The 14833-nt window shown below is 38.3% G+C and overlaps 1 protein-coding gene and 3 non-coding genes across 4 annotated transcripts in view; all 4 read left to right on the top strand.

Moving 5' to 3' along the window:
- Window positions 1-2989: 2989 nt before the first annotated feature.
- The window catches only part of CLSPN (claspin), a 23755-nt gene continuing 11911 nt past the window's right edge, over window positions 2990-14833 (top strand). The window contains exons 1-9 of the mRNA XM_011357966.2: window positions 2990-3138; window positions 6155-6263; window positions 6798-7246; window positions 7845-8006; window positions 8666-8743; window positions 9076-9148; window positions 9854-9962; window positions 10140-10720; window positions 12863-13054. Coding sequence (XP_011356268.1) covers window positions 3115-3138; window positions 6155-6263; window positions 6798-7246; window positions 7845-8006; window positions 8666-8743; window positions 9076-9148; window positions 9854-9962; window positions 10140-10720; window positions 12863-13054 — 1777 coding nt within the window. The 5' untranslated portion in view covers window positions 2990-3114. The remainder of the gene's footprint in view (window positions 3139-6154; window positions 6264-6797; window positions 7247-7844; window positions 8007-8665; window positions 8744-9075; window positions 9149-9853; window positions 9963-10139; window positions 10721-12862; window positions 13055-14833) is intronic.
- Window positions 3990-4069, top strand: LOC111738306. Its single transcript, XR_002779812.1, has one exon. It is a non-coding gene; the product is annotated as a small nucleolar RNA U2-19 (small nucleolar RNA).
- LOC111738305 lies at window positions 4201-4270 on the top strand. Its single transcript, XR_002779811.1, has one exon. It is a non-coding gene; the product is annotated as a small nucleolar RNA U2-30 (small nucleolar RNA).
- On the top strand, window positions 11794-11866 carry TRNAL-UAA. The gene has a single exon. It is a non-coding gene; the product is annotated as a tRNA-Leu (tRNA).

Genomic DNA, 14833 nt, shown 5'->3' with positions numbered 1-14833 from the left:
CTGGGAGATGCAATTATTTCAAAGGAAAGTTTAAACAACTCTTTGAATAATACTTAAATTAAAAAATTGGTTTTAGGGTAGAGTAATACATGGACTGACATGACCACACTCTGCCACATGGTGGCACTGATTCTCCAGGAATGAAGATTAAGCGGCCTAGGGCTTTAGAAAAGCGAATAGTTCTCACAGTCTACTTCAGAGGAACAGTAGTACTAAAAATTTAACACGGTAGCATTTCTCGATTTGCAGAAAAGATGAACTAAAAGATATAATTAGTTAATATTTTCCCTCCAAACTTTTGTAAGCCTTTGGAATCTGCTTTTGTTTGCCTTCTAGCAAGCAAATATAAATAAAATTTTGGAATGGGCTAAGAGCGTTAAATTTCATAGCTTATGTTTTCATAGACATCTAATCTCTGAATTGCTTTTTCATATTGATTTGGGTGCTATAGTAATAGATCCTACTAGTGAAAATGTTTCTTAATTCATATGACCAAATTAAAGTGTCAGTACTGCAACGTATTTTCTATAGATTATCTTAATTCTAGGTGCTGTGCCAATTACATCCATTTGAGATTGATGATCTAATCCAATCTTTTATAATTACAAATAGAGAAAACAAGACTCTGAGACACTAAATGAGTTCTCTAAGGTCACAAAGCCATTTACAGGACAAGTTCAGGCTCGTCCCTGCAAAGTGAACATTCTAGATCTTCTTCTTGTTGTCATCTATCAGCTTCATAAACAGAACCTGTTGGGCGATTAACCTGGAGAGTCAGGAGACAGAGCAAGTCAAGGTGACTCTCAAGTTTCTTAACTGGTGAGTGATGAATTATGGGGCCATTCAGCAAAATTGAGAATACAGATTGCTAATTCCAAATACAAACTCCCTTTAGCTTGACATAAATTAATATATAGAATAAAAGGTTTTCCCTTCCTAGCATACCCCTTCCACCCATTGTCCGGATCAGAACTCTCTTTATTTCTCTGGTGACTGAAGAGGCGCTCTCTAAAGAGTAGGTTCAAGAAGAATACTATAGTTTTCAAATGACTAAATTAATTAGTTCAACAAATATTGATCGACTTCCTACCATGAGCCAGGTATGTTCTAAGCCCTTTGTTTTCAAAGTGTGGTCTCCATATCAGCAACATTAACATCACCTGGGAACTTGTTAGAAATACAAATTCTTGGGCCTCACATGAGACATATTGAATCAGAAACTCTGGGAGTAGGGTCCGAAATTCTGTTTTTACCACCCCTTCAGATCATTCTTATGCGTGCTCAAGTTTAAGAACAACTATTCTAGATAGTAAGGACATGGTGTTAAAGAAAACAAAGTGTCCTCTTGGAGCAAACAATATACAAATAGATAAAAGTAAAATTTTAGGCAGAGGTAAGTGTTATCAGGGAAACCAAAACAGGAGACAGAGGGAGAAGGTACAGGGTGCTCAGGCAAGGTCTTTCTGAGGAGTATGAGTTCTGGAATCAGACTGAACAGTGTGTGAATATTGGTTCCACCAGTTACTAGCCTTTTAATGGTTAAGTTTCCTCATCTGCTAAAATGGAAATAGTAATATTACTTACCTTACAAAGTTACTCTGAAGATTAAATAAGATAATGTTTTTCAAAATTCTTGCAACACAGTAACCCCCAAATAAATGTTAGCCCTCCAAATATGAGGAAGGAGTGCTATAGATGTATATCTGGGAATCATCAATGTAGAAATTAATAGTAAAGTAGGTGAAAAGGTGGATATACTGAGATGTGAGAGGAGAGAATGGATGATAGACTTGTTGGTGGGGGCAGAAGTGGGCTGAGAAGTGGTGAGGAGGGGAAGAAATGAAGATGAGGGGAGAGAACTTTTATCTGAGCCCAGTTAAAGGTGGAAATTTGGAAGAGGAGGCCAGTGGATAGAGTGACTAAGTATCCTGGTTTGCCTGGGATTGAGGAGATTCCCAGGAGGTGGGAATTTCAATGCTAAAACCTGGGAAATTTTTAAAAACAAACAAACAAACGAACCCTAACAAAAAAAATTAAATTAAATTAATTAAAAATAGAATAAACAGATAAAATAAAATAAAACCTGAGAAATTTGAGATAAGTTGGTCACCTTAAAAGTGGATAGGATCATGGGGAGTGAAGTGGGGATGGTAACTACTGCGACCTTTGGTGCCCTCTGATCTCCTTACAGTAATCTTGTAAAGTACCTTCCAGTAGCTTGACTCAACTGAAGCCAGAGGGCAAGGGAGCTCAAGAATGCAGTGGGAAGAAGTCAGCCTTGGCTGGACAGAGCAGGATAAGGTAAGACAGAGAATGGACCTGAAGGGGCAAAAAGATGGTAGCCAGCACAGTGAAAAGAGATTAGAATTTTCTGGAATTAGCCTTATTCTATACCCTTTGTTCTTTTTTCTGCCTTGTCCAAAGAGCCTGGAAGTAGGATGGGTGGGTGTTTTCTGCATCCTTGAATTAACCTTACATAAAATTATAAAGGTTATCCAAGGATATTCTTTAGTATCTGAGCGGCTCACAAAACTTTTCTTTTCTGATGTTCAGTGGTTTGAGTGCCATGTACAAGAAGGAGCAGGTAGGATGTAACTGCTCCAGGGATGGAGGTTCTGGAGAAAATCCCCTCAGGCACTGGACTCTAGTATGGGACAGGGATGCCCTCTGGTGCTCAGAGATTTACTCCCAGCTCACTTCCTGCCTGGAGGGTTTACTCCTCAAATTACTGCTAGATGGGAGCTGTCGCGCTATGGTAAGGGTCAAAGGTCAAAAACCACCACTTTCAGGGTACAGTCTTGCAAGGCCAGGACACCTCCAGCCACCCCCAGGCTCAGTTGACGAGGAGAGCCGCGACCCGCCAACCCAAACTAGATTATATTTGCAGGGCTAGCCGAAGTCGCTCATGATTGGTAGAACGGAGTTGGGGCGTGGCTTAATTTCGAGAGCCTCCTCCGGATTGGTGCAAATCGTCGAGGGCGGGACCTCCACTCTGGCTAGGCGCGAAAGCTCAAAAGTCGCTGCCGGGCTGGAGAGGGCGGGAGCAGCTGTTTAGAGGCTGAGAGAACTGAAGACCTGCTTGGTCCCGAGGGGAGTGCTGGAGAGGCGGGAGTCATGACGGCCGAAGTGGCTTCTGAGGTGAGTTCATGTACATGCTTCCATCCGCGGCTGTGGAGGTCAGGCGCCGAGGGGTGGAGTGGAGCAGGAGTAGTGCGGGACAGAGCGGGTCGCAGAGGCTGGGAAGACTACAGCTCCCGAAGTGCACCGCGGCATCACAGCCTCCGGGGCCGGGCAGCAGAGACCCCCTGGCCTCCCGATCCCCCTGTCCAGTTCCGACGCTGAGATTCCCGCGCCTTGGTCCCCTCGGCTGTGTTGCTCCGGGATTTAGCAGTGCGCGCGGCCGGCCTCGCAGCCCTTCCTCAGCCTGCCCCGCCCTCCCCTTTGGCGCGTTTCCTGCTGTAGGAGTTCTTTTTAAAGCAGCCCAAAAGAGAGGAAGGCCCAAGCCGAACCCGGCCTCTGGGCAACGGGGCAGGATTCTCTGTAAATGGACGGCGTGGGTCTAAGGGAGTTCGTAAGAGGTCATCGCGCGGGGCCCGAGAGGAGAAGTACCAGTCTCGGGGCCTTCCGGATGGTGGTGGCTGGCTGGGCGCTGGCGGGATGGGTCATAGAAACGACTTCTTTCCAGTCCTGTGTTCTTTCCTGGGGCGGGACTAGGGTGAAACACTTGCCTTGGGAGCAGACTTAAATGAAACACCAAAAAACTCAGTAATCGAGATAATATTTTAATGCAGCGTTAAAAAGTTAATAAATACAAAAAATCCCATTACTTGATAATGAATAAAATATCAAACTTTTAAATAAAGACAAGACCCGACCCTGTGCTTGCACGACTTAGTCTCTCACCTCACCCTAATCCTGGCCCTGGTTCCAACAAAACTTTATTTATGTTTATAAAAGAGGCGACTTTCTCTGAGATCTGCTCTTAAGTGGATCAGTGATGAAAACAGCCAAATCTGAGCATCAGAACACCTTCCCGTCTACCTGATGTATGATCTCTATAGTTCTGAGAAGCAAAAGTATAAACAATAAGGGTGTGTGTGCGTGTGTGTGTGTGTAAAGGTGATAGTGGATAAGTGAGGACTTGAATGAATGAGACTCAGGGTGGAGGAGAGATGTGTGTATGAAAGGCTAATGAATTCTGAGCAGTGATGAAAAAGTGTTACTATTGACCTTTATAAATATGGAGGTTTCTACACTTGATCTGAGTTCAGAATTGGGAGAACAAAAAAAGCAGGCAGCCGACTTCATGATTTTTTAAAAAATATTCCATTAAGATAGTATGTTGATTACTGAGGTTTTTGAGATCCTCTCCTCTCACCCTGTTCTTGGCCCTGTCTTTTAACCGTTGCTGGTACTGCTGCAAATTGCCTAGAATAAAGTGATTAACAACAGCACTATGTATTGAGCTGTGTGGTTACCTAGTTTCTGGATCCACAAATGGAACTAATAGTCTTACTGCTTTGGATTGTTGGGAGGACCATCAGCATATACATGATGATCCTCAGTGGTTCTTCAGTGCATGTTATCTTTGGTTATTTTAATAATTGTACCAAGCATTCAGATCAATTTAATAGTTGTTAGAGAAGCCTTTAGGGTGAGACCTCGTACCCTATTACATGACAGATGTTAATATTTTCCCCCTCATTAAGTTGATTCAGAGCCCTGAGAACACCAAGGAGGTCAGTGACCTGGCATCCAGGACAGCGAGGTCACTAACTTGTCAAGTGACCTAATTTAGCTCTCCTTTAATATTTTACCTTTGACTTTTAAAATGGTTTTGTTTGGAAATTTTCAAACATACAAATTTAGAAAGGCTAGTATAATGAACCATCACCTAACTTCAGCGTTTATCAAATCATGCCAATTTTGTTTCATTTATACCCCCACCCATTTCCCCTTCACTAGATTACTACTTGGAAGCAAATTCTAGACATTATTTCATCTGTAAACATTTCATTTTGCATCTCTGAAAAATTAGGGCTTTCCAAAAAAGAGATTACCACAATATTATTACACCACCTAAAATTTAGAATTATTGCTTAATATTAAATATCTAGTCAGTGCAGATTTCTTTCACACACACATATGCTTTCAGTTTGTTTGAATCGAGGTCCACAGAAAGTTCACATATTACGGTTGTTGGTACATGTGTATAGATCCCCCTCCCTCTCTTTTTTTCCTTACAATTTATTGTTAAAGAAACCACATAGTTTGTCGTACAGAGTCTCCCACATCTGGATTGCATCTCTGATGTTATTTAACATGTCATTTGGATACACTGAGAAACAGTTCACATAGAAAAGGCATAATAAATGATTGATTCTTTTCATTTTTTTACCATTACAATAGGCCCCCCCCATTTTATCCACCGAGTACACTTTCCAAGACCCCCAGTGGATGCCTGAAACTGCAGATAGTAATGAACCCTATAAAAACTTTTTTCCTATACATACATACCTATGATAAAGTTTAACTTATAAATTAGCAACAATAAGAGATTAACAACACCAATTATAAAATAGAGCAATTATAACAATATGTTACTTGAACACAGGCACTGCACTATCAGGACAAGCCATCTAATAACTCAGGCAGCTACTAAATGACTAAGCTGGGCAGTGTATACAGCATGGATATGCTGAACAAAGGGATGATTTATGTCCTAGGTGGGACGGAGTGGCATGGCGTGAGAGTTCATCATGCTACTCAGAACCATGTGCAATTTAAAACTTATGAATTAAAAAAAATAAATAAAACTTGTGAATTATTTGTTGAATTATTTCCGGAATTTTCCATTTAATATTTTCGGACCACAGTTAACCGCAGGTAATCGAAAGCGAAACCGTGGATAAGGGTAGGGACTACTGTACTCAAAATGAAGAGTTGGTTCTATAGAATTCTTTGCAAGTGAACAATGAATTTTTGTGTCATCCTTCATTGAAGCATTATACATATGTATACATATATATGTATACACATATATGTATTTTTAACCTTATTTCATCCTGATGATCCCATAATGATATATGTGTTATTATATACTTAGAGCTTTCTGTCACCTGCTGGTCAATACAAAGTAATTCTCACTTTCTAGGTTCACCTAGAAGTCAGTGATCCAAAACTCATTTCACAAGAAGAAGCAGACAGTCCTTCAGACAGTGGACAGGGCAGCTGTGAAACAATTGGGCCTTTGAGCGAAGGAGGTTTGTAATAGTACTCTTATTTTTAGGACTAGAATGTGGGAGCCTGGGTTGTAAGTGGATGAGATTAATTTCATTATTCTCTTGATTTACTAAATTATTAATGCCCATCCTTATTGTTTATTTTTTGTCTTTTCCCCCAACCTTATTGTTTATTTTATTATAAAAGTAAAATAATAGTGTTTGTGCCTTTTTGAAAATAACCATTTTTATTATATTATTACGTATGAAACATCTAGAAGCTACTACATTGCTTGGTTGAATGCATTCATTCCTGCTATAATAAAAGAATTTTTAATACCTGCCAGAAGGATTAGATTGTAAATACGTATAATTACATTTCTCAGTAAGACATTTTTCCAGGGACAATATTTTTCAAAATATATTTTTAGATGTGCTTTGCTACAGTCACTTAGTGGAAGTTACATAATTTCACAAGGTAACATATCGCTTGGATAATTGTATATGTTTTTGAGGAGTAGTAGGAGGAAGGCCAAATGACAGTAGACCTCTAAAAAAAAGTTGTGTTTCCTCCAGATTCAGATGAAGAGATATTTGTGAGTAAGAAATTGAGAAGCAGAAAGGTGCTACACGACAGTGATTCTGAAAGAGAGGACACGAATACCTCTCCAGAGGAAACTACCTATGGCAGTGTCGAGGAGGAAAATAAAGAGAACTTATATGCTGGAAAAAATGGGAAAGTCAGAAGGATTTACAAAACTCTAGCAGACAGTGATGAAAGTGACATCGAGGAGTCTTTGTATCAGGAAAATCTTGAAACCCAGGTGACACCTTGCTTAGAGGTGGGTCTCCAATCTGAAAACTCAGTGGACTTTACTGTTAACAGAAAAATTTCCAAAAAAACCATATGTGATAAAGAAGGAACTAGAGGAAAAGCAAAAGTAAAATCAAAGAGAAGACTTGAGAAAGAGGAGAGAAAGATGGAGAAAATTAGGCGGCTGAAAAAGAAGGAAACAAAAAACAAGGTACATTTTAAAGAATCATTGGCTATTTCTAAGGCAAATTCACATTTTAGAAAAGATTGGTTTTAGTTCTTTAGGTTGTTTCTGCACTCAAAATACTGCTTTGAGTTGATCGTTTTGCATTGTGAGTAATGTGGTATGTGATTTAAAACTTACTCTCATTCTCTAGTTCAGAGGACACTTCCAAGTAAATGGGTTTCTGATTTTCTTTGTGAGCACATGAGGTCATTCTTTGCTGCTTCCGACCTGATGAAAATTAACTTACAAAAGAGGATTTTTCATGTGTTCATCAGTCAAAAATCTTATTTGCTAACTAGAAAACCATCCTCAAGTTTTATAAACTAGTTGCTTAATAAGTAATTGACTTTTCAAAAATATTTACTGTTTATTAAGTTAGTTTTGGACAGTTGCATATAATCACAGCTTGGACTTCAAGGGATGACTGTGGGTTAAGGAACCAGTGAGAATGTTCTAGAATGCCACATGTTTGTCTACAGATGAAACATGAGCTTTTTTGGCCTGATCCAAATTGCCATATGATGTTGTGAAATACTGGATTTTGAAGTGATTGAATTTTGCTTTTTCTTTATGCCTTATTCAGGAAGATGATGTGAAACAGCCATTTAATGATAGTGGCTGTCTTCTTGCGGATAAAGATCTTTTTGAAACTGGGTTGGAGGAGGAAAATAACTCTCCATTGGAAGATGAAGAGTCACTGGAATCCATAAGGGCAGCTATGAAAAACAAAGTAAAAAAGCACAAGGCAAGTAAATGTTGATTGCAATAAGAGCTAACCCATTGCTTCTAACCTTTGCTTTATTCTATCGTTTACTGTTGGAAATATAATTTTTTTTTCAACTTTAGAAGAACACCTGTCAGTTGATGTAAGTTTTTCCAGCTGTTAATTTTGGAATCATGCAGTACAAGTGACAGACATGCCAACTTGTTTGAAAACTAGGAATGTTGGGCAAAAAAGTAAGATACTTTATGTTGTGTAAGAAGCAGATAAGTAGTGAGGCAGAGATGGAAATTTTCACCTTGTGGCCTCTAAGAAATGAACCTACAGGGTTTCAGAAAGGGTATCAAAGAGACACATCAGTTAAAGCATTGTTGTCTCGAGTGTTTGGAAGCATAATTGTTCTTCCTAAGATCATCTTTAGCATTCTAGGAGTCATGCTTCCTCCTTAGGGAAAGACATAATACAGAAGTATAGGAAATGAGGGCTTAAACTCCATTTGAGACATCTAATTTGTTTTCTAGGCATTATAGGATGCTGTATGGTTAAAGTTTTCTATTTGATAATTATTGATTTATTATTAATGTAACATAATGTTGGAGTATAAAAGCCATCCTGAGTAAACAACGTTTTAGTTCAGCTTTGTTTTTTGTTCTATATTATTCAACTTGTAATCTTTTCTTCAGAAAAAGGAGCTGGCTTTGGATAGTGGGGTCTCTTCTTTTGAAGAAGCAAGTGAATTATCAAAAGGCACCATGAGGAAGGTGAGGTAGAGCTGTGTACTGCATAGTTGTCATGTTGATTTCTTTCCCCAGGAAACTGAATTTCTCAGGGATAAATATTTTACCTTGTTTATCCTATTTTCCTGGTATCCAAGATATTGTTTTGTATATAGTAGGGATACAAATATGGATTAGATTGAGTTAATTCTATCTGACCTGCAAATAAATGGAGCTCCTTAAGTTGATATTGTATTGTGTTATTAGTGGTTACTGTTCCCTCTCTGTCCTCTTTCTTGGAGAGAGCAAATTCTTGTGGGATAAATATCTTTCTGAATAATAGTATTAATGTAGTCTCACTTTTTGTTTTCTTCAAGGAAAGAAAGGCAGCCAAATTAAGTAAGGAAGCATTAAAAAAACTGCATAGTGAAACTCAGCGCCTTATTCGAGGTAATACAAATCAGTACAGTAAACTTTAAGGCAAATCACAATATTTCTTTGTAAGTTCAACTTAGATGTTGGGGGTTTTTGTTTTTTTTTAACACTCCTAACATGAATTGGATTATAATATCAAGTTTAGAATGAATGGACATTTTTATAAAGCTGTGGGACATTACTACAAACAGAAAATTTCTTGGTGATAGGAAAGAGTGGTTTTGTTTGTCTTGCTATGGTGTTTTATTAGTTACTTTTGATAGTTGCTCTATTTATATTAATTTTTAGCTTGTGAGTAGAATAATATTTTAAATGGTTGTACTTCTAATTAATATAAAACAGTTAAATTTCCAGATTTATAGAACTGCCAAGTTGGGAGTGTTTTTTTAATGGTTTTCTATGCTGCATCAGAACCCTTTTGGAAACTTTTCAAATATGTAAATTTTTAGGCTCACAGAAATTCTTATTTAATAGGCTTGAAAAGGTATCTAAGAATCCGTATTTTTAAAAAACTCCCTGGATCAGTTTGACTTCACAACCAGGTTAGAAAGCCACTAATCTTCAGGGACTTCTTTTCTACTCAGGTCCAGTCTTTATTAAAGCCAGGATTGTTTTCTATTTCTGGTGATGGCTTTGGTTGTACTGTTTAGTTAACTGAATATGAAGTGACATTTCAGAATATACAATATATAGATTTGCTTGTTTTGTTTCATTTTATAGAGTCTGCACTTAATCTTCCATATCATATGCCCGAGAACAAAACCATTCATGATTTCTTCAAACGTAAACCCCGGCCCACTTGCCAGGGAAATGCCATGGCGTTATTGAAGTAAGAACCCTCTTTCCTGTGATTGTAATTATGATAGACATTCAGTTTTGTAGCACACCAAAAGTTCAGATTCCTTACATCTTAAAAACTGATTTAACTGATTCATTTTATACTAAAGACAGAGGTGGTTTCACATTTAGGATAATTCTCAACTCCAACATATTTCCCCTTCTCTAGGTCATCTAAGTATCAGTCAAGCCATCACAAAGAAATCAGAGACACTGCAAACACAACTGAGATAATGAGTGACCACCATAGCAAAGATTCTGAACAGACAACAGGTACAGGATACAAAATGGGAATTAATGCACTCCCTGCAATTTCAAAGGAACTCCAGACCACTGCTGGATCGGATGAGTATTGCAGTCAGGATTTGGTGGGAAGTGAAGAGCTAGAAATCCAGGAGAAACAGAAGCAGAATGATGCTAGACCTTCACCTGGGGAAAGCTCTGTGGCACAACAGGAATCCACCATACTCAGGACCGAGGACAATGAGGGGTATCAGACTGGAGGGTTTGTAGCACCTGAACTTGATGCCCCGGAAAGAGAAGAAGGCCTGAAAAAAACAGAAGAAGCAGATGAAAAGGTGGAAGAGCCCAGGCAGCAAACTAAATCAGCGGCAGTTGTGCCCTCTGAAAAACTGAGGAAGTTTACTCTGGATAGACTTAAACAACTGGGAGTAGACGTTTTCATTAAACCTCGTCTGGGTGCTGATGAAGATTCCTTTGTGATACTTGAAGAACCTGAAGCCAACAGAGGTAATCCTTTGAATTGTGGGGAGTCTCTCCAGAGGGATTTATTCTGGTAGCTTTCGATTATATGCCATTTGGAGATGCTGTAGGACGTTCCCTACCCCCAAAGTCTGACATTTATCCTCCACTTAAGCTACTCACACTTTAGTAGGGAAGATAAGTATGCAAGAAAGTGGTTACATGTTTTATAATGAACGTGTGCCCCTGATAATTGGAAAACATTAAATAATGTGAAGAAAATGGCAAAGTATTCTTTGCTGAAAGAAACATTTAGAATAAACTGCTATGGGAACTCAGAGGAGGGATAAATTTCTTCCAATAGGTAAAGGAAAGCTTGACAAGTAGATGGATATAATTAATCGTTCACTGCCTTCCCCTTTATATTTTGAGTAGGATCTTCTGGCTTGTTCCCTACTCTGTCCCTGGTGGTTCCACAGTGGATGACTCATTGTAGGTTTCATGTTTACTGAATGAATGAATGATCTTTTAAGATAGAACTCAAGTATTACCACATTAGGTAAACTTTCTGACTCACAGGTAGTATTGGGTGTTCCCTCTGTGTTGAGGCAGTGGGGTATGATAATTAAGAGCTTATGCTTTATAGCAAAGCCAGAGTTTGAATCTAGACTGTGCTACTTACTATTTAACCTTGAGTATGCTATTTGGCCTCTCTCAGCTATCTTTTTAACAAAATGAAATAACGGCACTATCTGGTTCATAGGGCTATTGTGAGGATTTGTTGAAATCATGCATACAATAAGATAGCATAAAGCAACACTCAGTAGCTGCTGCTTCTGCTAGCATTATTAGTGAAATTAATACAGCAAGACCGTCCTTCATGAAACAACTTATGGTTGGTTGACATGTGCTATGTCTGTCACAGTATTTGGTATATAAAATATGCTCAGTGAGTCTTTGTTGATTGAATGGATAAATTTCGTGGAAGTAAAGATAAATACATCCTTGGAAGCGACAGAAAGCTCTACATGGTACATATTGGAAGAATGTGTAAGACAGTTTGACCAGAGCAGGAAGTGAAGTGGAAGAGTTGGTGATAGAACTAACATAGCTTCAGACGTGGTTCCATAGTGTAATGGTTAGCATGTCTGCTTTAAACGCAGAAGGTCCTAGGTTCGCGCCCCAGTGGAGCCACGGTCCATGGTCTATGGCCACGCCACCCTGAACAAGCCCAATGTCTGATCTCGGAAGCTAAGAAGGGTCGCCCCTGGTTAGTACTTTGATGGGAAACCACGTAGGAAGACTAGGTGCTGTGGGCATAAATAATAATAAAATAAAATAAAAACTAGTATAGCTCCATTAGCACAGAAGCCTGAGAATGAGCTGTTGCCCAGAACGTGGAAGGAAAGTTTTGTTATGTGGGAATAGAAGTTCTCTAAACAGTTCCGGTCTAAGAGATGGGGAAGAAACATGTTTTTGAGTACTTACTATACTAGACATTGCTAAATTTTGTTGTATGGGACTACAAGTTACCTAAACAGTCCTGGACTGACAGACAAGAAAGGGAAGAAACCTATTTTTGAGTACCTACTATATAGATTCTATATTAGTTATCTTGTATACCAGTTAGGTTTGTGGTTCAGGGGCCAGATGTGAGTGGGATTTCCTCTCTGATTGTACTGATTATGCAGTTTCACAAAAAACTTCTATTCCTGCTGCTGAGTTACATCACTGACTGGATCGACCATGATTTTCGTTTTTTTGTTTTTAATTGCCCATAAGAGTGCTAATAAATGGTGAAATGTTCAAAATAGGGAATTTTTAAAAAGGAGAATGAAACCAATGAAAAATTAAGCCCCAGAATAATTGAGAATTACAGTATTTTTTCTGCCAGTTTGATACTTAAAAAAAAAAATGCACGTATTTAGAAACGTCAGTTGTAAATTTCTACCCTAAAAAGATTTTCGAAGTGTGCTGAGAAAGAACAGTTGCAGCAGTCAATTGGTTTGGCTTAAATTATTTGAATTCGACACAGGTGTTAGTAGCAAAGGAGTGTCTGGTGTTTCTTGAGTTTTTCTTCCCTACAACTTTGTCAAACTTAAAAAACTTAGCTTATAATTCTTAATTGGAATCCTAAAGGAAAGAGTTTGAGCATGGCAAACTGACATACTGGTTGACCTTTTGGTTTAGAACTGGAAGCATTGAAGCAGCGTTTCTGGAAGCATGCTAATCCAGCAGTCAAACCCAGGGCTGGTCAGAAGGTAAATGTGAACATCGTAGTGAAAGATGTAGGCACTGATGGAAAGGAAGAGCTAAAGGCAGATGTGGTACCTGTGACTTTGGAAGCTGAGAAGCTGGATGAAGTAAGCCACACAAAACCAGGTACTTAAGTTTACTTTTTTTTTTTCAGCTTCATACTTTGTACTCTGTCAGGTCTTTTATGGCTGCTGAAGACCTTATAGTGAAAACTTGCAGAATCTTTTTTTCTTCAATACTTTAGAGATTGAACAACAGTACCTCTAGCATGATTCACATGTAGCATTGCCTAGATATGTGGGGTTGGTAAGATGACTTTATTTCTTAAAATAACCTCTGTCTTATTTTAAGAAACTAAATATCCATTGTAGAAAATATATAGAAAGAATAAACAAAAAACTTCTACAGTCCTCTCTCAGAGACAATTTCTATAACCATATTGTGTTATATCTATCCTTTTAAACTCTCTTTGCATATATGTATGTTTTTTTAAAAAATCAGTGTAATCATGCCATTCCTTCTGCTGTGTAATCTGCTTTTTTATTTTAACAAAGTACTAGAGGCAGATCTGTTGTTCTTACTCCCACTTTGAAAATACAAGTGATATGTCACATGGAAAAAATGTAAAACACTGAGAAAAAGGTATAAAATGAAAAATTAGTCTTCCCAAAGGCAACTGTTAACATATTTTGTGTTCTAGGAAAATTCATATGTATATACCATTGTGTGTCTTGTGTGTGTGTGTGTGAGAGAGAGAGAGAGAGAGAGAGAGGGGGAGAGAGACAGATAGACAGAGACACAACACAGACAGACAGACATTGAATACTTACTCTCTCAATGCCAGGCATTGCTTTAGGTACTTTACAGTAAATAACATCAATATCCTTATTTTATATATGGGGAAATGATATACAAAGTATTTACACAGCTCTGTTACCAGCAGCCTAATCCAGACCACCTAACTCCAGAGCTCAGACACACATTATGTGGCTTTTGAGGTTTTTTTTTTTTAAACGGCTGCCTAATATTCTATTGTGTGAATATAATATGATTTATTTAACCATGTTGCTGTTAAGGAACATCTTGTTTGTTCCAGTTTTTGGTTTCTGATACAGTGTTACATCCTATTATGAGATATACGTTGGTATATCTGGATGCAAAATTCTTTACAATAGAATCATTCAGTCAAATTTTGATATATATCTCATTGTCCTTCAAAATAGTTGCATCAATTTATACTCTGAATCACGATGTGTAAGAGTTCTTGTTTCCTCTTGTTAAATATGTCAAAAATAATATCTCATTTTCGTTTGTATCTTTTAAATTAGAGGTGAAGTTAAACATTATTTTAATTTATTAACAATATATGTTCATTTTTCTGTGAACTCCCAGTTCATATTTTTTGCCCATTTTACTCTTGAATTGTTTCTCTTTTTTTTCCAATGGCTTCTTTGCCAGACTCCTGAAGTCCCACTACACGTGCCCCACCCCCGCCCACTTTTTGCCCTTTTAATAGTAAATTTACAATCCCAGGGTATAGCACATAATTCTGCAAGTTCTCTTTTATACTTCAATTCATAACAACACCCATTTGTTAAAATAACAAAAGCCTAGAGTGCTAAGGTCTCTGATTTTCCTTTTGGAATGTGACGATAACGCTCTGGAGTTGCCTGGAATTCACACTCACGTTACTGTAGTACGTAGTCAGTCATCGTGTCTAAAGCATTTCTTCATATTTCTGTTCAGGTGAAAAGCTTCTGGTGCTGAAAGCGAAACTTCAAGAAGCGATGAAACTGCGAAGGTTTGAGGAACGCCAAAAGCGCCAGGCATTATTTAAACTAGATAATGAAGATGGATTTGAAGAGGAGGAGGAGGAGGAGGAAGAAATGACTGATGAGTCTGAGG

Source organism: Pteropus vampyrus, unplaced genomic scaffold (assembly GCF_000151845.1).
Source record: "Pteropus vampyrus isolate Shadow unplaced genomic scaffold, Pvam_2.0 Scaffold36, whole genome shotgun sequence".
NCBI classification, from domain to species: Eukaryota; Metazoa; Chordata; class Mammalia; order Chiroptera; family Pteropodidae; genus Pteropus; species Pteropus vampyrus.
The sequence above is the reverse complement of the archived record's forward strand: the minus strand, read 5'-3'. Positions and strand labels throughout refer to the sequence as shown.